Source organism: Bufo bufo, chromosome 4 (genome assembly GCF_905171765.1).
Source record: "Bufo bufo chromosome 4, aBufBuf1.1, whole genome shotgun sequence".
Lineage (NCBI taxonomy): Eukaryota > Metazoa > Chordata > Amphibia > Anura > Bufonidae > Bufo > Bufo bufo.
In genome coordinates, this window is record NC_053392.1 from 115,368,270 (window position 1) to 115,390,904 (window position 22,635).

The following is a 22,635-nucleotide window of genomic DNA, read 5'->3' on the forward strand; positions in this document are numbered from 1 at the left end:
ATAGGCCAAGGATGGGGACATAAATGTGTACCCCTCAGCTGGTCTAATCTTAGAACTACTAAAGTTGAAATACCAATGTCCCTATTGCATTTTTATCTGCAGCATATTTTTAAAATGTTAGGTAGAGTTTACAGATTTGTTGAACTGATTGGAAGCATAATGGTCCATTTATACAGTGTGGGGACTTCCAATCATTAAAGGGATTGTCCAGCAGGGCCAAATTTAGCAACATGCTCAGAATGGTATAAAAAAAAATAAAAAAAAACATGAAATAATGAATATTCACCCCTCACCAATCCCCCACCTCTGCCATTCTGAAACTGATCTCCACTACCTGGTCTGAACTTTGCACACAGGCAGGAGATGACTACTCAGCCAATCACTGGTCATCGCAGTGACCTGCCTCAGCCAGTGATTGGCTGACTGGTCATCTCCTGCCATTTCCTGTGTGCAGAGCCCAAACCGGAAAACAGACCAAGCATTGGAACTGCTCAAGGGATAAGTGAGGGTCTTGATCCTACGTTTTTTAACCATTCTGAGTAGTTTTCTAGTTTTCTACAAATTTTCCCTCGCTGGACAACCTCTTTAACACATATGTTTCAATACTATGATTAGACAGGTCAATGCCAACATATATAGTTATATCCACCAGCTTGCAGTCACTGCAGACATAATAGTCTTCTGAAAGCTGGAGAAAATCAGCTCTTCCCAGGAATACCTAAATGACTGCAAACATGGTATAGTCATTAAAAAATTTATTGCTCCCTATCACCACTGTCCAGTCCCATGAGGATCCATTTTTCCAGGTTATACAATGACATGCCATCCTGAGGGCAAGCAGAAATTGTTGCAACAAACGGTGCATGACTGCGGTAGCCCATGATTGACCCACACAATCTTGCATGTAGTCTATGGACAACAGAGGCCAATAGAAGGAGTGCTGTGGAACTCGAAAGTAGCAGCAGAAGAATAGAGCATCTTTTAAAAGGTAAATCCTTGGCTATGTTTACCTGATGCTACATAATCCAGTAAAAACTCTTCATTCCTGCAAAGTCACTGTTTTGTGACCATCTTCCAGTATGAACAAGATGCCAAATAAATTCCCATTAATCCGCTTCCGAGAAGCCTATGAATGTAACATAAGAATGAGATACTGGATTGAATTTTAGTCACAGCAGATTGTTTTAGGTTTTCTGTGACGTTAAAGAGGTTGCTCAGGATTAGAGAAGAGGATTAGCTTTTTTTCCCCCTTAAACAGCATCACTCTTCTCTAAGGGCAGTGTCTTATATTACATTCTCATCCACATTTAAGTGAATAAAGCTGAAGTTCAATACCATGTGCGCCCCATGGGTAAGACTGGCATTGTTTCTGAAAATACACAATACATTTCACGATACATTATTAAATAGCTCTCTTAGACTTGATGAAGCTGGAAGACTTGCTCTGAAAATCCACGTCAAAATGGCTGTATAACCATTTTTGAATTTTTTTCTTCAGCTCTATTGGAATGCTCATTTTAATATCAGGTAAGAAACCTTTCAAAAAGGATTATTCATCCATTCTGGCATGGATTTTCAAAGTAGGTTCACTGGCTTCATCAGGTCTAAGAGATCTATTTCATAATAAATGTAGTTTGCATGGTGAAACAACATGATATACACTGTATATAGTATTAGAAAACAAAATCATTATAATTACCAAATAAGCAACAAAAACTAAAACCTATGGAAATATATAGTCAATGTATTGGCCACTGGATGCACTTTACTCTTACGGCGATTCTTACCATGTTTGGAGCAAAACAGCAGCATAAAACTAGCTTCTTCCCAGCTTTATGTTTAGATACTCATAATTGTCCGTTCATGAAAAATGCATGTGGTATGTAACCAATCAATAAACAGATTATATTTTATAATATGGGAGATGTTGATGACCAAAGCAAACACTGGTAACTACAGATATGTCCTTCCTTACCTTTTCTCTTGGCTTAACATATCCTGAAGTGTGTGGTACAAAACGATATTACAATGTTATGTCCCATGATATCTATCCTATATGTTTCTATGTGTGGCCAACAAGTGGTTGTGTTGTGCATAGAGGCCAATTGAGAGTTTTGCTAGAATGTTGTGAGATTGTATTGATTTTTTTCAAGAGGACTTAGGAATCCATAATAAATTCCACCAAGGAAAGGGTGGACAATACTCCAAAATTAGTTCACAAGTGGAATGTTATAGGAGACATGAAAGGCTTTATTGTCATCGAGATGTGTGATAGATAAGAAAGAGTAGAACACTTTTGAAATAAATATTTGAAAGATTCCCTAGTGGAGTTATGAGCAAGAGTAGACAAGTAAAGTGCTCTGAAAAGTGTACTCAACAAGGCCAGTGTTGTGCACCTAGCATAATAGCTACTCAGACTAGATGTTGAGTTGATAAATCAATTTTAATACTGTACAACAGAACATACAACAAAGCCCAGTACTGACCTCTTAAACTAGAAGATGTCGCTGCCATGATCAGCATTAAATATTTCCACACAAGACAATAAGACTGTCTTAGGGTAAAAATCACATGAGCCCAGTAACATTTGTGCCATGATACTCCAAAATCCATGGTGCACCAACCACTGCCGATGTCCTCATTGTTCCCGTCTGTGAGCTGGTTCTTTGCAGTGTTAAGCTTCCGAGACAAAGTCTGCTTTTATCCCTATCAATTTCCAAGAGGAGAACTCAACAAAGTCCTCTATGTTTTTAATTTTCATTCCCTGATCCTCTCTATATACAAACATTGAATCCGCAGCTGTGTATTCTGTATTTTGATTTATGCATTTCTTTGACATACAGGACACAAAGGTAGACACATTGTCAGGTTTTCTTCCTGATTTTTTTTTTTGTTGTTTTTCTCTTTTTTTTTGCCAAAAAAAATGCAAGCAAAAGAAGAAAAAAATGTTAGTTCTTCCATACAACCTCATCTTCAATATGAAGACAATCAAAACAATATAAAGAGAAGATGGAAGTGTGCCGACAGCCTCCCTCCCTGATGCAGCAGCAGTTTCAATATGAGGAGATGTGGGGCATCCATTCATGGGTGAAGCAGGCTCAATGTGGCGTCCTCGGTCTCTTTGCAATTTATAATATAATAAAATTAAGCACCTTTCCAAATTTCCAAATGACCAGTACCTTTGATGTTCACAGTTAAGACTTCCCTAAACAAGATTCCATGGATTGTAAATACCAGTTTTTCGCAACCAATGATGGATGTATTACCTGCCTTTAAATATCTTCAGCGCTTTTTTTTTTAAAATAAGACAACTAGAGCATTGGTCTTACAATGCTGATGGACAGTCCACCATCGACATTGAAGTGCTACTTTCTGAATTGCAAAATGTGTCTTTCCCCACTGCCCAAATGCTTCCTATCTTCATCCACTTCTCTTTCCCTCCCCCACCCTCAAGGACTCCCTCACCAAGCCCAGAGTCTCATGCTATTGAGGTGGGAGACTGGCTCATTTGGACCCTCATGGATTGAATACAGTTCAGGATTTTTTTCTGGTGTCCAGCTAGTGTTATTCCTATCCTCAGGAGGTCTCTAAAAAAAGAGGAAAAATAAGAAATATGAGAAACAACCTCTACAAACTATTCACTGAATATTTTAGGAAAACCCTGCAGACAACTCTTTTTGCCCACATATGTATAGGAGAACAACTCCTCTATAAAAGCATAACTACTATAGCAGGACAACAACATATACTTCAGCCCTTTTGTGTGTCAATAACAATTCCAAAATATCATATATCATATTATCCTATTTTACTACTTACTCTAGGGTCATCTGGGCAACAAGCTGTAGAGAGGTGAAACCAGAGCTCAGGAAGTTATCTCTGTACTGTCCCATTTTGATAGCACTCAACCAGTCATCTACTGAGGTAAAGGCTGTGAAGTCTGGGATGGAGCGGTCGAGCAGCGGCTGGGAAGGCCTATAAAATAAGAATAAGCCATAACCATTACCGTAAAGCTACCTAAAACTTAGCTTAAAGCATACCTAAACTTTTCAACATATTTGCTGAATAAGCTTTCATGTGTGTAAACATGAGAGACAGCAATATATCTGGACATTATACGACTTGTATGATGCATTATTACGTAGTACTATGTCTTCAATGCTGAATGCCTAATTTTAAAATGGCTTTACACTTCCCAATTGCTAGGCAGATTATCAGGGATGAATGTTTGTATAAATACTCATTCCCGGTTATCTGCCCAAGTACAGGAGTTGCCCATCACTCGATGAAGGGGCAAAATGAGTGAAACAATTGTTCATGTGGAGTTGGACACCTCAATCATCAGTTACATGATCTCAAGCCCAGAAGCAATGAATCTGTATCAGGACAAGCGATAGCAGCAGCCATCGCCCATCCCCACACAGTGAAGAAGTTTGCCATATGTAATTAGAAGGAACACTTCCTTCCCAACATTCACCTGCTTCATCGGGCTGTGTAAACCGGCATTTAGGTGTCTCTGAGCTGGTGGGGGGACAAGTTGCCCCCCATAGGCTATTCAGGGACACAGCATATTCTGCTTCTTATCTCTCACTCATTTACTCATAATCACTCAAAAACACTATATAGGACATAATGGGGAAGTACTGAGCAGTATAGATGTAAATAAAACACTTGGGTGAGAGTAACAATTACTAATAGTTATTGAATAGGCTGAATAATGTCTGTTTCCCTTCTGTCTGCTTGTTTCTTTCTGAACGTCCTCCTTCCCTCTCTCAAGACAGATTTCTCATAAACGTGAGAAAAAGTGGGAGGTAGGGGGATAAACAGCTAATAACTCCAGAACAAGAAATTTTTTCTCTGATAAGATAAATTATAAAGTTTCTTAAGATTGCCTGTACTATTGATTATGCAAAGCTGTGTGAAATTGCAGTGACCATTTTAAGCTATATAAATTAATAATGCAACAAAAAATTCCTCAACCAAAGGCTAGGATGAGAATTGATGATTGGATTGTAGAGCTAAATTTATCTGGTTTACCCTGACAATGGTCATTTTTAATTAAAAGCCTTCAAATCCATGCAACAAGAGAACAAGAGAGCATGAGCAATGTAAAGCTGGAGCTCTAAAGTGTTGGTTGGCAGGACAAGTACCTAACCCTTTTCCATCCATAATATTAGCAAAGCACTTGCATTGAGAGTGCAATTTCAGCCCTCATTATAAACAGGATGCTCATCTTCATCAAAAGCTACTGCAGAGATTGCTCCTGCAGCCAAACTCACACAGCAGGGATGGTGGCCACTGTCTTGAGGCTGGCGGGGTTCCGGATCATCTTGTCCAGAGTATTGACAATCTCCCCAAAGCGTGGCCGGCTGTTTCGATCCTTCTGCCAGCAGTCCAGCATGAGTTGGTGCAGGGCAGCTGGACAGTCCATGGGGGGAGGCAAGCGATAATCCTGCTCAATGGCGTTGATGACCTGTGCAGGAAGGGAGAAGTAGTGAGGAAGCAGCTTTTACAATCCAAATAGTAATAACATTAAGATTAAAATGATGAAAAAAGGCCATAAAACGGTAAAAGAACAGCAGAGCCAGAGAATCATATTACAGGGCATCATAACATGAACTCTTGCTTACTTCACCTAGTTCGAGCAATACCAGACAGTCCTCATATAGAATTCACACATGGGATATTAGGATTTACTTAACAGTACCAATATGTATTATCAAATTAGCTGAAATTATTATTACTGCATTTACCTATGTGCATGAACTTAATGTACGTATGCATCGAAATAGCTACTTCAGGTACATCAAATGCTTTAGAATTACATGTCCATGAATTCCTACAGATGCATCAGAGCTGCATTTGTCATTTATCCCTTAAGGCAGGGATGCTCAACCTGCGGCCCTCCAGCTGTTTTAAAACTACAACTCCCACCATGCCCTGCTGTAGGCTGATAGCTGTAGGCCGTCCAGGCATGCTGGGAGTTGTAGTTTTGCAACAGCTGGAGGGCCGCAGGTTGGGCATCCCTGCCTTAAGGGGTACATACTGTAATAGTGGAATGTTTGCAGTCATGCAGAATGATCATATGGTATAGCACTCTGCTTCTGACATGAATCTTATACCATTACTATACTAGTTCCCCCACTGAGAACTGCTAGAGTTCAATATATCCACACAGACTTGAATTAATTACTACCTGGAGCTCCCCTCCTGTGTGACTACAGTGGCTCCAGGAGAGAGGGCAGTGACACAGACAAGGCTAGAGCAGGTTAATGACAGCTGCATACTGTTCAGAGCATTGTTCTGCTCTCTCCTTCATTATTTCTGCCGCACACTACATTACGGTAAGAGCAGAGCATCTCCACCAGCCTGAGATATCTTCAAAGCTTCTTCAAGTCCAATTACTTCCCAGCGCACTGGCTGCACTTTCCAATTTTCTTGCTTTATGTGGATTCTTTTCTTCTTTTCCAGACTGATCCATCTGACACAGCAGTAGTTTCAGTGTTCACCCGCCAGTCAACCCTCCCTCCTCGTTTCTCAGGCTTTGATTTTTTTGCAATATTTGAACATAGCACTGGACAGGAACAGCTCCTCTGCTCCACCTCAACTGTGTGATGATAGACTCTAGGTAAACCACCGGCAGGCTTCTTTGAGTTACCCTTAGTGTGCCTAATCCGCAGATATGTATCTGTAAGATGAGGCCTAGTGGATGTGATCAGCTTACGTATGTACTGTAGATAGCCCTGGTTTATGTACTGTAATTGTGTCAGCACAGTAGGTCTTATGTATATGAGCAGAAGATATGAGGGTGAGCGCAACGCAATGAATCATACTTTCCTCCTCCATTTGCTCGTAACGGGCCAGCCAACCCCATGTTGATTGAAGATCTCGGCCTAAATCCTGTGCGTGGTGACCTATGACGTCAGCATGCTGGTCGGTGTGATGATGTCAGATCTTCAAGCAAAATGGCGGCGGCCGGCCCGTCACGAGCAAATGGAGGCAGTAAGTATGATTTAATTAATTTTACACTGTTTTAATCTCAGATGCCGCGATCATGTATGAACGCGGCCTCTGAGGGGTACAATGATGGGGAGCGGCTCCCTGTCATTGCACCCGCTACTCACAAATAAAAATGCACTTCGTCACAAAGTACTTAGTCACAAACCAAATATTAATTTTTTTATTCGGCGAAGCAGCCAAATAAAATTTTTCAAAACTTTGCTCATCTCTAGACATTATATACACTGCCCGACTTCTCCAGATTATTAGTTTCTGATGCCTAAAGTGAATTCTTTCTTAAAGTTCAATTTAGATTATGCTAGAAATCTTACATCCTGGTTGGACATGTCCCAGTATGGCCTCTCTCCAAATGACATCACCTCCCACATGACAATACCATAGCTCCAAACGTCACTGGCTGACGTGAATTTGCGGTAGGCGATGGCTTCAGGTGCTGTCCATCTCACGGGGATCTTCCCACCCTAAAACAACAAAATAACACACGCAATTAAATCCATTGCTAGCTCAGTCATTCTCTTTATAGGCATAAAGGATGTGAGGATCTAATAAATAAATTACAGTAGCCTTGATCAATATTGACATCTGTAAATGTTTTGTTAACTCCATCCAGCTTATGTTTCTGATAGACAACATGGGGTAAATATTCTTCAGCGAGTACCCATGTCCACTCAAGACATTAGGTTACATCAACAATATAAGCACAGAAAGAGAGGAGGCATTAGAGAATTCCCATGCAAAACAGTAAAAGCCCCTGGGTTGTCATATTTTGCTGTTCATGAATGTGCTTAATTTACGATGTAAGGGATTTCTAAAGATTAGAACCACAATGTGCCCAAAAGGATTGCACCTTGCTGTCACCAGGCCCTGAATTACAAATTGACTGGTGGAAATTATTGTTTCTCAACAGCTGGAGATCCGTAGGTTGAAATGAGATCCACTGACCTAAACCAACCCAAACCCAATTCTTCTTTCCAACCTGTTCTAAAGACACAGTTGTTCTGGAGTTCTTATACCTTCCCTATGAACATGGAAGCTCAGTAAGAACTTTATCAAGTATTATTAGTTTCTCATAGATTAGATAGTACTTTAGTACATGGAACTATAGGAGAACAGACAAAGACAAAAAATAATAAAAAATAAAAAATAAAACACTCACCTGTCATGAGTGTTCTGGGTCCAGCTCTGATCTCCCATTTCTGCCACTTCTTGTCCCTGCTGGACCATGAGTTTGACGTGCTGTGTAGATGCATGTCATTGATGTCAACCAGAAGTAGCAGAGATGGGAGATTGTTACTGGATCATAAGCGCTCGTGAGCTTGTGACAGGTAAGTCTTTTTTCTCTTTACTTTGGCACCCTGTCTGCCCGCTGACCATGTGTCCCAATCCCAGAGAACCCATTAAAAAAATTGCAACTGCAACTGTATCTACAATCTATAAGTGCTTTCTGACCTATCCAAATAGTTTAGATGGCCATAAACCTTAGAAACCCCCACATATACACAAGATGGTTGGCCAGTTACACCAAAATGGACGAATAGGACTGTCTTTTATCAAATAAGTATCACCATCTTAAAAAGTCAAATTGTAATAACATCAAAATCCTGTTGTAAGCATTGTAACATTTCTACAAAAACATTTACAAGTCTCATTGGTTAGTCCTTTTTAATACAGGAATGCTAAAGTGTACAAAGAAGAACACAGTGGATCACAATGAAGAATCGTACATTGGTTCAGCAAGAGGTGAGGTGGCAGCTCTCAGAAGCACTAAGCAACTTTATTAATACTGCTGCTTATTTCAAGGGCAAAGGAAACCTTGACTTGAGAAAAATGCATTTAATCTAGTGTGATAAAGACATCTCATTCAGGACCTCGCCATATCTACTCAGCAATGAATTCTCCTCGGCATCTGACTAACACAAACTGAAAACTGCTTTATTCAATCATCACTTCCACGAAATAAGCTATGCATTATGGATAGGATTTAGATGGGATTACAGGACGCCAAAAAGTAAGAAGAAGGGGAGAAAGAAAGAGGGAACCAGGGAATATATAACGCTGACCAGATGTGAGCTGAGCTCGGAGACAAATCAGTTTCATTTAAGCAGGCTATCGCCATTATGTTTGTGGAGCAGAAATTTGGTATTATAGAGTGTCAGATGAGGCTGGTATAGTTGTGCTTTTTTATTTAAAAACTCTTTATTCCTAAGACATCGGCCCTTTGTTTTTATTACTAGTTATATAAATAAAATGTCTCATGGAATCCCAATAACGGGAAGAGCAGAGAAATCATCAGTGCCAACAATCTAGCTATAGTAGACTCTAAACCAGTTATACATCAATGCGGCCAGTGATCTAGCTACAGTAGACTCTGAACTATTTATGCATGTAAAACAAAAATATACAATTTTTAAATATAATAAATTCAGGGTCACACTGGCTTATTACAGAATCTCCAACACAGGGACGTAGCAATAAAGGGTGCAAAGGTCCCTAACCTACGTAAATAGCCTCCATTGTAGTCACATAAAGGTAGTTTTGGGGTCTGTTTCAGATTTTGCATTGGGGCCCAGAGAGTCAACTCCTGCCTCTGCTTCAGTGTGCCCAGGCTCTGATACAATAATCAGCCCAAAGATCCAGTAGTAGACAAACCCTTAGAGTCAATCACTCACCATTAGGATGTGATTCAGAAAGAACCTATTAGACCTTACATATAGTTTGTAGTCTGAGTCCAATTATAACAAAAAGTTTAAAATGCAATAAAAAGTGGGGATGCAGATATCCTGTGTAGATGGAGGTTGGCCTCAAAATCATTTCCTGTGGTGGTCCCAAAGAATACTACAGCCCTGTGACTCTGATCCTTCAAAGATTCTTTTGCAGAAGATTTTTTTGAGTAATTGCTTGAAAGGAGGGTGAAGATGTAAGGTGGACAATGTTATTAGGTAAATGAGTATTCCTGCTCGTCACTGGAAATATCTCTAATCATGTGGCAGCAATACATGGCAAAAAAAAACATTCAGAATTATCAATTCAGATCAACACCAGAAGAAATATGTTTTGAGTCCATGACCAAGAAATGACAAAGTGGTTTGAGTTAAGGCCAGTGGTGTACCTCCAATAGAGGCAGACCACGCAGCTGCTATTGGGCCCCTGGGGGAAGGCGGCCCGCAGTGGAGGATAGGCCACGCCCACTAATTACACTGATTTAGCCACTACCTGTTAAAAGAGAATGTAAGAAGTGGAGAAGGACCTTTGGTGATGTCATCAACCATGTGACCAGTGCAGAGCCCTGGTGAAGGACCTATGGTATGTTTCTGTGAGGGGGCGGAGCTTCTGTGTTGTGCCTGGATGAGAGGTTAGTGGTGTCCTGAGATAGCCCATATAACGTGCTATAAAAGCTGGGAGTTGTAGTTCTGTCCTATTATATCCCTCTCCATGTAATTTCAACTTATTCCTTAGTACAGTCTGGTAATGCTGGGAGTTGTAGTTCTGTTCTATTATATCCCTCGCTATGTAATTTCAACTTATGCCCTAGTACAGTCTGGTAATGCTGGGAGTTGTAGTTCTCTCCTCTTATACCCCCCTCTCTGTAATGTATACTAATGCACCATAATAAGTCTGGCCATACTAGGGGTTATAGTTATTTCCTTTGAAAGCTCTTTCCTAGTAAAACTGGATGATGCCCTTTAATAATCTGGACATGCTGGGAATTTTAGTTCTCTCTACTTAGGCTGGTTTCACATCACCGTTTAGTTTTCTGTTTTGCGTGCAGGGCTTTTTTCTGTCTAAAATAACGAATCTCAGACTCAAACGGATGCGGAATGTGCAGAACTGATTCTTGAAATGCAAGATAATTTTTTTTTCTTTATGTTTCTGTTATTCTGACGGATCAGAAGTACGGAAAACTAAACAGTGATGTGAACCCGGCCTAATACTCTCTGTGCAATATCCATTTGTATCCAATAATAACAGCCTGGTCATGCTGGGAGTTGTAGTTCTCTCTGCTTTTACCTCTCCCTTTGTGGCCCCCAAATTTCCAATAACAATAATCTGGTGATGATGAGACTTGTAGTTCCCTTGTCACTATTATAATGTTCTGCAGATTCTTAGGTGTGTATTAGGCTTTGTTCACACGTGTGCTGGTGACCTTCACTGTTTTGCCGTCATAGGAGCACAACAACGAAAATCGCCATAGTTCCGGATCTGGCGCTTCATGGACAACAACACCTGACGTATCCCGCTGACCATAATGAGATCTGATAGGTTCCCATCTGCCAGGCTATAAAATTGTGTCCAGCATTTATGACCTAATCTGCAAATGAGGCCCCAGCACAGATGTGATTAAAGCCTTATATGTTCTCTAGCATCATTATGATGTTCTGCAGCAGCTGAGGTGTGTATTATGAGGTTCTGCAGCAACTGAGATGTGTGTTATGATGCTCTACAGCAGCTGAGGTGTGTATTATGAGGTTCTGCAGCGGCTGAGGTGTGTATTAGGACGTTCTGCTGCAGCTTAGGTATGTATTATGAGGTTCTGCAGCAGCTGAGGTGTGTATTATGAGGTTCTGCATCAGCTGAGATGTGTGTTATGAGGTTCTGCAGCAGTTGAGGTGTGTGTTATGAGGTTCTGCAGCAACTGAGATGTGTGTTATGATGCTCTGCAGCAGTTGAGTTGTGTATTATGAGGTTCTGCAGCGGCTGAGGTGTATATTTGGAGGTTCTGCAGCAGCTGATGTGTGTATTAGGAGGTTCTGCAGCAGCTGAGGTGTGTATTAGGAGGTTCTGCAGCAGCTGAGGTGTGTATTAGGAGGTTCTGCAGCAGTCAGAGAAACATCAGTTGTGACTGGATTAAAGCCTATTGTTTTCGGTGTCTGCACTTTGTAAAATGTCCCTATCCTGTTCCTCCGTCAGCATACGTCTCACTGTGACCTGACTGACCAGTCCGGACCTGACCTGATCCAGCAGCGTCACCAGTCCAGACTCCAGTCCAGCTTAGTGAAGATTTTCCCCAGGCCCTGACAGTGCTCTGACAGCAACACAAACAGTAAGTCAGCATTGGTGAGGAGGTGAAGCAGGAGCAGGCACAGTCCATGGGGGAAGGATGGCACACTATATAAAGTAGCAGCAGCAGGCACAGTCCATGGGGAAGGGTGACACACCATTTAAGAAGTAGCAGCAGCGGGCACAATTCATCAAGTAAGGCTAGGTAATCACTTGCGATCAGATTTCGGTATTCTGTTCCAGCCACCAGCAGAATACCAGAATCGCCAGATCCAGCATATGCCAAACAGTGCTGACACCTGCCGGATCCCATTCACAATAATGGGGTCATTCGAGATCCCACATTCAGCATTATTTTGCCCTTTGTTTTTGCCAGAATCTGCAACAGAGGCTTCTGCTGGAACCTCTGCAGCAGATGTGCACATACCCTAAGGGGTGCTATGGGTCATTCACAAGAGGACCCAATTCAGAGTCTTGCCATGGGGCCCAGTGATTTCTATGTACGCCCCTGGTTAAGGCCTCTATACACATTAGATCATTGTCGGCCAAACCCAAAGATTTAGGTAGAGCCCACTCTGAGTATCTAATGTGGGAAGTTGGAGGAGAGAAGGATCAGGCAAATAGATTTTCAATGCCGTTCCTTTTGTTGTGGCAGGAGATAAGTTACCACCACAAATATTTGGACCACAAGTTTGCTCAGCTCAATTGGGTAGGCATGTGTATAGAAGAGTCAGGTAGAATAGCTGTCAGCCAAACGACAGTTATTGAAGGTGTATTGGCACCTGTAGACTGCTGATCTCCCAAAATGTTCACACACAGCAGTGTCTAGCTTTTCAGAATTGACTTTGTGGACCTAAAAAACATTTAGTGATCCTCATACTGTTAAACAGGTCAATCACTTTGGGCATACTCTCTTGCACCTGGAATTTCTAGTGATCAGCTGTAATCTATGGGGAAACTCAGCAAGAAGTATTCTATTCTATTACAGTGCCACCGCAGGAGAAATTGAGCATTACACATGGGTTGTGGAATCAAACACTACCTGCAAAACCACACAACCATTAACAATGAATTAAAAAATCAGACTGATTTTCGGCAGAGCTGTGCCATGTCCGCTATGTTTGAACTCTCCCTAATACAATTACCTTGCTTTGCTTTTTGAAAATGCTGTGTGTTAATATTGCCACATATGTTCTCCATAAATGTAAGATATCTTACCAAGGAGCTGGTATATGTTGGATCCGACGTGTCATCTTGAAGGTAGCGAGAAAGTCCAAAGTCTGACACTTTACAGACCAAGTTGCTGTTCACCAGGATATTCCTGGCTGCCAGGTCCCGGTGAACATAATTCATTTCAGAGAGGTACTTCATGCCAGCTGCAATCCCTCTGAGCATTCCCACTAGCTGGATCACTGTAAACTGTCCATCATTTTGCTAAAGAAGATAAAAATTAAGAAAAATGTCCAGTTAGAAGTTAATATAAAAAAAATGAATGTACATTCCCTTATAAAATATACAAAAATCATCCCTAGTAAAAGAGTCCTTAAGTCATCCTTCTCTATCAAGTTGGTTAAAATCTTGTTTGTTTTTTTGGTATATCATCAGCTAATGTAGACCATTACTGCTCCCAAATGGGCTGTTCTCAAAGTTTTTCTAGACCCTAGAAGAATTGTTTTAAAAACATTTTTGCGACTTCCATATTCTGCTGAATGGTGCCTGCAGAAATTTCAGGCTTTGGACGCATCACATCAAGGTCAAATTAAAATGTAAAATTTTAAATTGAGCAAATTCAATCTGGAAAATATGGGTGGCAACGAGAGATGAGCGAATTTCTTAAAATTTGTTTTGGCCCACATTGCCCAGGAAATTCGATAGGAGAACAAATTGATTCTACCCTAATCAAAAAGTGCTTTGGAGGACTGGAAAACTACCACTCCATCTCTATCACTCTAGAAAAATCCTATCAAATGAATCAGAATTGAATTGATTTGTTCATCTTCAGTGCCAGCCACTGATGGCCATATTGTCCTCCAGCCTCCTCATACTATTTCAAAGAAGAACACAAATCTCTTTTGATTTTTGGTAGAACAGTTCTTTGAAGTGCCAGTTCCTGTTATTTTTCAATAGAAGAAAATAAACCGTTTTCGAGAATTGCAAAATGAAAATAATCCTGGAGATCGGAGTGTTTCGTGTTTACATAGATTTGTTCTACATCCCGCTCAGCTCTCAGAAACCTTATTCAGATACTGCCCTTTCTTTCTATACCGCAAAACACCAAGAACTTCATATTCAATGCAGCTCATAAATATAACAAAAAACACACAGAAGCGGCTTTATTCAAGCTCTGTGCGAAATATAATAAGCTGGCTGTATTCCTTTCAGTACATATGCTTCTGTCAAACATGCAAGGGTGCCAGCCAGTCACAATACATCTGTAATGCTGCAGCAACCAAGCTGACAATTCTCTTCATTACTGGATGTAAAACCTATTAGGTGTTATAACAGGGGTGGTGCCCGCCAACTATCAAAAGAGCAATTCAAGCCTATGTAACATATGCTTGTGGAACATTAACATTCAAAATATGTAAATGTATTAGACACATTAGGAGCATGCCTGAGTGGCATACTGCACTGACACCAAACATGTTCCTCGGCTCTTTGCTTGTTTTGGTAGGAGAAAATGCAAAGCACATACGTTTGGCAGGGAAGAAGAAAATAATAGAAAGTAAGTTCTCCATGTGTTTGTCTTGGCCTCCCCTGGGTACTCGGGGTAACTTCTGCACTCCAAAAATATACTGGTAAGTTGGTTAAAATAGATTCCATGGAATTGGACATAGCCTGTGGACTTGTATATGCAAAAGAAAGCATGGTGGTTCAGGGATAAGCTAATTGATTCTAAAATTTGGAAATTCGACCTGAATTATTATTTTTTTTAAATGTTGAGTTATTATTCCCCTTATCAAGTCTGGGACTATCAGTACTGATTGGGCAGAGTCCAAATCTGCAGAGACACAACCCAGATGATATTTGGGGTCTATGTTATGACCACCATGAGCATAGACTGCATCTTAACTATACAGCTTGTCGATCCGCGTTGAGTCCAGTAGAGTTCATCAGCTGTTCTGCAGTCCTAGTTGGGACCCTTGAAATATGGTTACATGATGGCCATCTGAAACAGACCCAACTACTCAGTGCTGTTCCTCTTCTATACAGTACAGCTCTATTAGAGAAAAGATTATGGGATATGTATTCAGTATAATGCAGTCAGCATGCTCTATATGACACCTGCACCAGCTGCCAGCTATTAATTCTCACTAATTGCCATTGACGCAGGGATAATCATACCATATGTACTCGACATATAGAGGTAAGTGAAGAAAAATCTCTGCAGAAAATGTGATGACTTAGGCAGAAAAGACAAACATATGACTTATCCAGACCCCGATGTGCAGTGTTTGGGTGAGCAGGTTTGTATTGCAATGCTCATTCTCACACAGGAGGCCCCAGTGGGTTGGATCTTATAACCTACTTTCAGGAGTTACCAAGGTTCCAATTAATGTCCCTATTTTTATCCTGAGGCTGAAACTAGATTTTTTAGGTCATCTGCAGCAAGCATTTGGCTGGTGCTTCATCTTTACAATCACACAGCACCGTCTCCTGACAACTTCATCAATATAGCAAAACCATGCCCAAGCGTACACCTATGTGTGTATTACATATAGTATAGCGTCAGTCTGGTATAACGTATACAACAGCAACCAATGTCTGAATGCATCACATTGCTACATAGTAAACCCTGTAAGTTAGGTTAAAGGGAGAGTGTTGCTTTTATTGCTTTAGAAACTGGAACATATTCATTTTTTATTATCTGTTTTTATTTCTGATTTTATTTTCCTTACAAGAGTATGGGGTCATCCACCATGTGCTGTATAATGAATAGCATGGCACCTGAACCTTAGAAAACTCATTGGGGGAGATTTTTAGGAGGAAGCTTTGTAAAGTCAGCTTTTTAAGTCTGTTTCCGTAATTTGCTCCAAATTAACCAAATGTTGCTTGATAAATTCAGTGCATCTTTAAAGGGGTCTTCCGAGTTTTGTAACTCATGACCTATCCTCTGAATAGGTCATCAGAATATGATCAGTGGGGGTCCAACACCTGTAACCCCGCCGATCAGCTGTTTGAGAAGACACCGGCGCTCACAGTAGTGCCAAGGCCTTCTTGTAGTTTTGCCAAGACCATGTGACATCACGTTCATTAGTCTAGGAGCAGTTCAGCCCCACTGAAGTGAATGGGGCTGAGCTGTGATACCAAGCCCAGCCGATATACAATGTACAACATTGTGCTTGGTGAGCCGAGAGAAAGCCATGGCGCTACTGTGAGCGCCTATGTCTTCTCAAACAGATGATCGACAGGGGTCCTGGGTGTCGGACCCACACCGATTAGATACTGACGACCTATCCAGAGGATAGACCATGTGTTGAAAAATCTCGAAGAAACACTTTAAGTCTAACACTTCTGTCTTGAGATGTTACTCCATTTTCTGCACCATTTTTGATAAATCTGGCTTAAATGGTTCAAGAGACTAACCAAGCCCTACTTGTCACAAAGCGAGTCCAAAAAGTCACAAAGCCATATTTTTTCCTTTCCAACTTTTCAAAGCAGGGTTTAAATTCACCCCATTGACCTCTATGGGAAAGTGCTGTGGCCATGCATTGTGTGTATGCAGGGGGTACTATGCAGGGTGGGGAACTCCCATCACCTATTGTCATTGGTGAATCTTGTGTGTTATATGCCTCTAGTCTTTACAGTAGAAGTGATACCTATCATTGTAATTCTGCCTGTGCCTGCCGAGAAGGCCTGCCGAGAAGCGATCTCAACAGAACAGGAAATCTCTGCCTAGTAAGAGGCTCAGTAGTCAGTGGGAAAGCTTCAACATTTTAAGATCTGTTTCAAATTGTAGTTAAAAATTTTATAAAAAGATATTTAAGAAATATAATAAAACTCTTTTCACTGCTGACATATTTCTCTGAACAAATCAGTCATGAAAACCCAGCTGTTTTCCAACACAGGTATGCAAGATATACATGAACGAAAGGCTGTGATATAATGTGTGTTTTATATATTCAGATTGCTTGTATTATATATCATGTATAATAGATGACTACCAGTGGCTGAGTGTAATACTGAGGGCTCACCCGAAGGAAGGAGTCCAGGGCTCCGTTTTCCATGAATTCTGTGATGATCATAACAGGTCGACTCTTGGTGACCACACCTTCCAGTCTGATGATATTGGGATGATCAAACTGACCCATGATGCTTGCTTCACTCAGGAAGTCCCGTCTTTGCTTTTCTGAGTATCCAGCTTTGAGAGTTTTTATGGCAACATAAATTTCCCTTTTCCCAGGGAGTTTTAGACGGCCCTTGTACACTTCGCCAAATTCTCCTGCAGGTCACAGAAAATTGGTAATGTGAATTAGTTCTGCATTAATCTAGCGCTTCTTTAGTAAAAGTACGAATGAGAGCCACACTTTTACAACCTCAATATTTCCTTATGGGGAAAAAGTTGGTGTCCCATGTAAAATTCTTCTAAATTTCTAACCCCATAGAGATATGTAGAGGACATAAAAAAAAAAAACGTGTGAACAGAAAAGGGTATGATGTGGATAAGGCACTTGCTCAGAGCACATGATTTTCAGATCCATCATATACTATCCATATTGGACAACTTATTTTAGAGGACAAGTCTTCTTAATGCCATTTACCATATTTTTGTCCTATAAGATGCACTTTCTTCCCCCAAAAGTGAGGTAAAAATGTCAGTGCATCTTATAGGGTGAATACTAATGAATGCTCCCATTATTAAAGTGCTTATTAGTACAGCAGTACCGGGGAGCGGTGAATACAGAGATCCTTGAGCTGGCTCTGTGCTCACTGCGCCCTGGTCCTGTCTGCAGGTGCCGCACTCTGTGAAGTGACCTGTGCAGTGTGACAACATAGGCATGCTTTGTGACCTTATTCTGTGCGACGCCAGGTCACAGCACAGCGTGGCAGGAAGAGCGTTTGATCCTAGGAACAGCGTCAGTGTCCTGTACAGGAGAAGGGAGTTGATTTCTTTTTTTTGTCTAATCTGAGGTCTGATTAACATTGAGGCTCTGATCTGAGGTCTGATTAACATTGGGGGTCTGATCTGAGGTCTGTTTGGAGGTTTGATCTGAGGTCTTTTTGGTGGTCTGAGCTGTGCTCTAATTAACATTGGGGGTCTAATCTGAGGTCTGAGTGGAGTTCTGAGCTGAGGTCTCATTAACATTGGGGGTCTGATCTGAGGTCGGTTTGGGGGTATGATTTACATTAGGGTCTGAGTTGAGGTCTGATTAACATTGGCGGTCTAATTGGGGGTCTGAGCTGAGGTCTGATTAACATTGGGGTCTTAGCTGAGGATTGATTAACATTGGGGATCTGATCTGAGGTCTGATGAAAAAAATATTTCTTCTTATTTTCCTCTTTTAAAACCTCGGTGCCTCTTATGGGCAGGTGTGTCTTAGGCTACTTTCACACTAGCGTTCAGAGCGGATCCGTCTGGGGTCTGCCCAGACGGATCCGCTAATATAATGCAGACTTTGGATCCGTTCAGAACGGATCCGTCTGCATTATATTGTAGAAAAAATTCTAAGTGTGAAAGTAGCTTCAGACGGATTCGTCCAGACTTTACATTGAACTTCAATGGGGGACGGATCCTTTTGAAAATTGAGCCATATAGTGTTAAATTCAAACGGATCCGTCCCCATTGACTTACATTGTAAGTCTGGACGGATCCGGTTGCCTCCGCACGGCCAGGCGGACACCCGAACGCTGCAAGCAGCGTTCGGGTGTCCGCTTGCTGAGCGGAGCGGAGGCTGAACGCTGCCAGACTGATGCATTCTGAGCGGATCCGCATCCACTCAGAATGCATTAGGGCAGTACGGATGCGTTCGGGGCCGCTTGTGAGAGCCTTCAAACGGAGCTCACAAGCGGAGCCCTGAATGCTAGTGTGAAAGTAGCCTTATAGGGCTAAAAATATGTTAGGAGGTTTCACAGACTTTCAAATGCTGATAGCATATACTTAAAGGGACACTTTCATCTGAAAGGATAATTTTTTTCTTAAATTTAATAAAACTATATATGTTCATATACAGTCAGGTCCATAAATATTGGAACATAGACACAATTCTAACATTTTTGGCTCTATACGCCACCACAATGGATTTGGAATGAAACGAACAAGATGTGATTTAACTGCAGACTGTCAGCTTTAATTTGAGGCTATTTACATCCAAATCAGGTGAACGGTGTAGGAATTACAACAGTTTGCATATGTGCCTCCCACTTGTTAAGGAACCAAAAGTAATGGGACACTTGGCTTCTCAGCTGTTCCATGGCCAGTTGTGTGTTATTCACTCATTATCCCAATTATAATGAGCAGATAAAAGGTCCAAAGTTAATTTCAAGTGTGTTATTTGCATTTGGAATCTGTTGCTGTGAACTCTCAAGATGAGATCCAAAGAGCTGTCACTATCAGTGAAGCAAGCCATGATTAGGCTGAAAAAACAAAACAAACCCATCAGAGAGATAGCGAAAACATTAGGCGTGGCCAAAACAACTGTTTGGAAAATTCTTAAAAAGAAGGAACGCACCGGTGAGCTCAGCAACACCAAAAGACCCGGAAGACCATGGAAAACAACTGTGGTGGATGACCGAAGAATTCTTTCCCTGGTGAAGAAAACACCCTTCACACCAGTTTGCCAGATCAAGAACACTCTCCAGGAGGTAAGTGTATGTGTGTCAAAATCAACAATCAAGTGAATACAGAGGGTTCACCACAAGATGTAAACCATTGGTGAGCCTCAAAAACAGGAAGGCCAGATTAGAGTTTGCCAAATGACATCTAAAAAAGCCTCCACAGTTCTGGAACAACATCCTATGGACAGATGAGACCAAGATTAACTTGTACCAGAGTGATGGGAAGAGAAGAGTATGGAGAAGGAAAGGAACTGCTCATGATCCTAAGCATACCACCGCATCAGTGAAGCATGGTGGTGATAGTGTCATGGCGTGGGCATGTATGGCTGCCAATGGAACTGGTTCTCTTGTATTTATTGATGATGTGACTGCTGACAAAAACAGCAGGATGAATTCCGAAGTGTATCGAGCAATATTATCTGCTCATATTCAGCCAAATGCTTCAAAACTCATTGGACGGCGCTTCACAGTGCAGATGGACAATGACCCAAAGCATACTGCAAAAGCAACCAAAGAGTTTTTTAAGGGAAAGAAGTGGAATGTTATGCAATGGCCAAGTCAATCACCTGACCTGAATCTGATTGAGCATGCATTTCACTTGCTGAAGACAAAACTGAAAGGAAAATGCCCCAAGAACAAGCAGGAACTGAAGACAGTTGCAGTAGAGGCCTGGCAGAGCATCATCAGGGATAAAACCTAGCGTCTGGAGATGTCTATGTGTTCCACACTTCAGGTTGTAATTGACTGCAAAGGATTTGCAACCAAGTATTAAAAAGTGAAAGTTTGATTTATGATTATTATTCTGTCCCATTACTTTTGGTTCCTTAACCCCTTAAGGACACAGCCTTTTTACACCTTAGGACCAGGCCATTTTTTGAAAATCTGACCAGAGTCCCTTTAAGTGCTGATAACTTTAAAACGGTTTGACTTATCCAGGCCGTTCTGAGATTGTTTTTTCGTCACATATTGTACTTTATGACACTGGTAAAATGGAGTCAAAAAAAAATTTTTTTTTGCACCAAAAAATACCTAATTTAACAAAAATTTGAAAAAAATTAGCAAATTTCAAAGTTTCAGTTTCTCTACTTCTGTAATACATAGTAATACCCCCAAAAATTGTGATGACTTTACATTCCCCATATGTCTACTTCATGTTTGAATTGTTTTGGGAATGATATTTTATTTTTTGGGGATGTTATAAGGCTTAGAAGTTTAGAAGCAAATCTTGAAATTTTTCCGAAATTTACAAAAACTCAATTTCTAGGGACCAGTTCAGGTCTCAAGTCACTTTGCGAGGCTTACATTATAGAAACCACCCAAAAATGACCCCATCTAAGAAACTACACCCCTCAAGGTATTCAAAACTGATTTTGCATACGTTGTTAACCCTTTAGGTGTTGCACAAGAGTTATTGGCAAATAGGGAGGAAATTTGAGAATTTCATTTTTTTGTCTAATTTTTCATTTTAACCCATTTTTTCCACTAACAAACCAAGGGTTAACAGCCAAACAAGACTGTATCTTTATTGCCCTGACTCTGCCATTTACAGAAACACCCAATATGTGGCCGTAAACTACTGTACGGCCACACAGCGGGGCGTAGAGTGAAAGGTGCGCCGTTTGGTTTTTGGAAGGCTGATTTTTATGGACTGGTTTATTTACACCATGTCCCATTTGAAGCCCCCTGATGCACCCCTAGAGGAGAAACTCCCTAAAAGTGACCCCATCTAAGAAACTACACCCCTCAAGGTATTCAAAACTGATTTTACATACGTCGTTAACCCTTTAGGTGTTGCACAAGAGTTATTGGCAAATGGCGATGAAATTTGAGAATTTCATTTTTTTGCCTAATTTTCCATTTTAACCCATTTTTTCCACTAACAAAGCAAGGGTTAACAGCCAAACAAGACTGTATCTTTATTGCCCTGACTCTGCTGTTTACAGAAACACCCCATATGTGGCCGTAAACTACTGTACGGGCACACAGCGGGGTGTAGAGTGAAAGGTGCGCCGTTTGGTTTTTGGAGGGCTGATTTTGCTGGACTGTTTTTTTGGCACCATGTCCCATTTGAAGCCCCCCTGATGCACCCCTAGATTATAAACTCCATAAAAGTGACCCCATCTAAGAAACTACACCCCTCAAGGTATTCAAAACTGATTTTACAAACTTTGTTAACCCTTTAGGTGTTGCACAAGATTTAATGGAAAATAGAGATACAATTTCAAAATTTCACTTTTTTGGCAGATTTTCCATTTTAATATTTTTTTTCCAGTTACAAAGCAAGGGTTAACAGCCAAACAAAACTCATTATTTATGGCCCTAATTCTGTAGTTTACAGAAACACCCCATATGTGGTCGTAAACAGCTGTACGGGCACATGGCAGGGCGCAGAAGGAAAGGAACACCATATGGTTTTTGGAAGGCATATTTTGCTGGACTGGTTTTTTTGACACCATGTCCCATTTGAAGCCCCCCTGATGCACCCCTAGAGTAGAAACTCCAAAAAAGTGACCCCATTTTAGAAACTATGGGATAGGGTGGCAGTTTTGTTGGTACTAGTTTAGGGTACATATGATTTTTGGTTGCTCTATATTACACTTTTTGTGCGGCAAGGTAACAAGAAATAGCTTTTTTGGCACCGTTTTTTTTTTGTTATTTACAACATTCATCTGACAGGTTAGATCATGTGGTAATTTTATAGAGCAGGTTGTCACGGACGCGGAGATACCTAATATGTATACAATTTTTTTTATTTATGTAAGTTTTACACAATGATTTCATTTTTAAAACCAAAAAAATGTTTTAGTGTCTCCATAGTCTAAGAGCCATAGTTTTTTCAGT

General features: G+C 40.9%; 1 protein-coding gene across 3 annotated transcripts in view; it reads right to left on the reverse strand.

The window, feature by feature from the left end:
• Window positions 1-3,258: 3,258 nt before the first annotated feature.
• Window positions 3,259-22,635, reverse strand: part of EPHB1 (EPH receptor B1) — a 327,629-nt gene continuing 308,252 nt past the window's right edge. For all 3 annotated transcript variants that reach the window (XM_040427671.1, XM_040427670.1, XM_040427673.1), the window contains exons 11-16: window positions 17,214-17,461; window positions 13,237-13,452; window positions 7,332-7,481; window positions 5,280-5,473; window positions 3,820-3,975; window positions 3,259-3,587 (exon numbers count right to left, since the gene is read on the reverse strand). In XM_040427671.1, coding sequence (XP_040283605.1) covers window positions 3,479-3,587; window positions 3,820-3,975; window positions 5,280-5,473; window positions 7,332-7,481; window positions 13,237-13,452; window positions 17,214-17,461 — 1,073 coding nt within the window. In that variant the 3' untranslated portion in view covers window positions 3,259-3,478. The remainder of the gene's footprint in view (window positions 3,588-3,819; window positions 3,976-5,279; window positions 5,474-7,331; window positions 7,482-13,236; window positions 13,453-17,213; window positions 17,462-22,635) is intronic.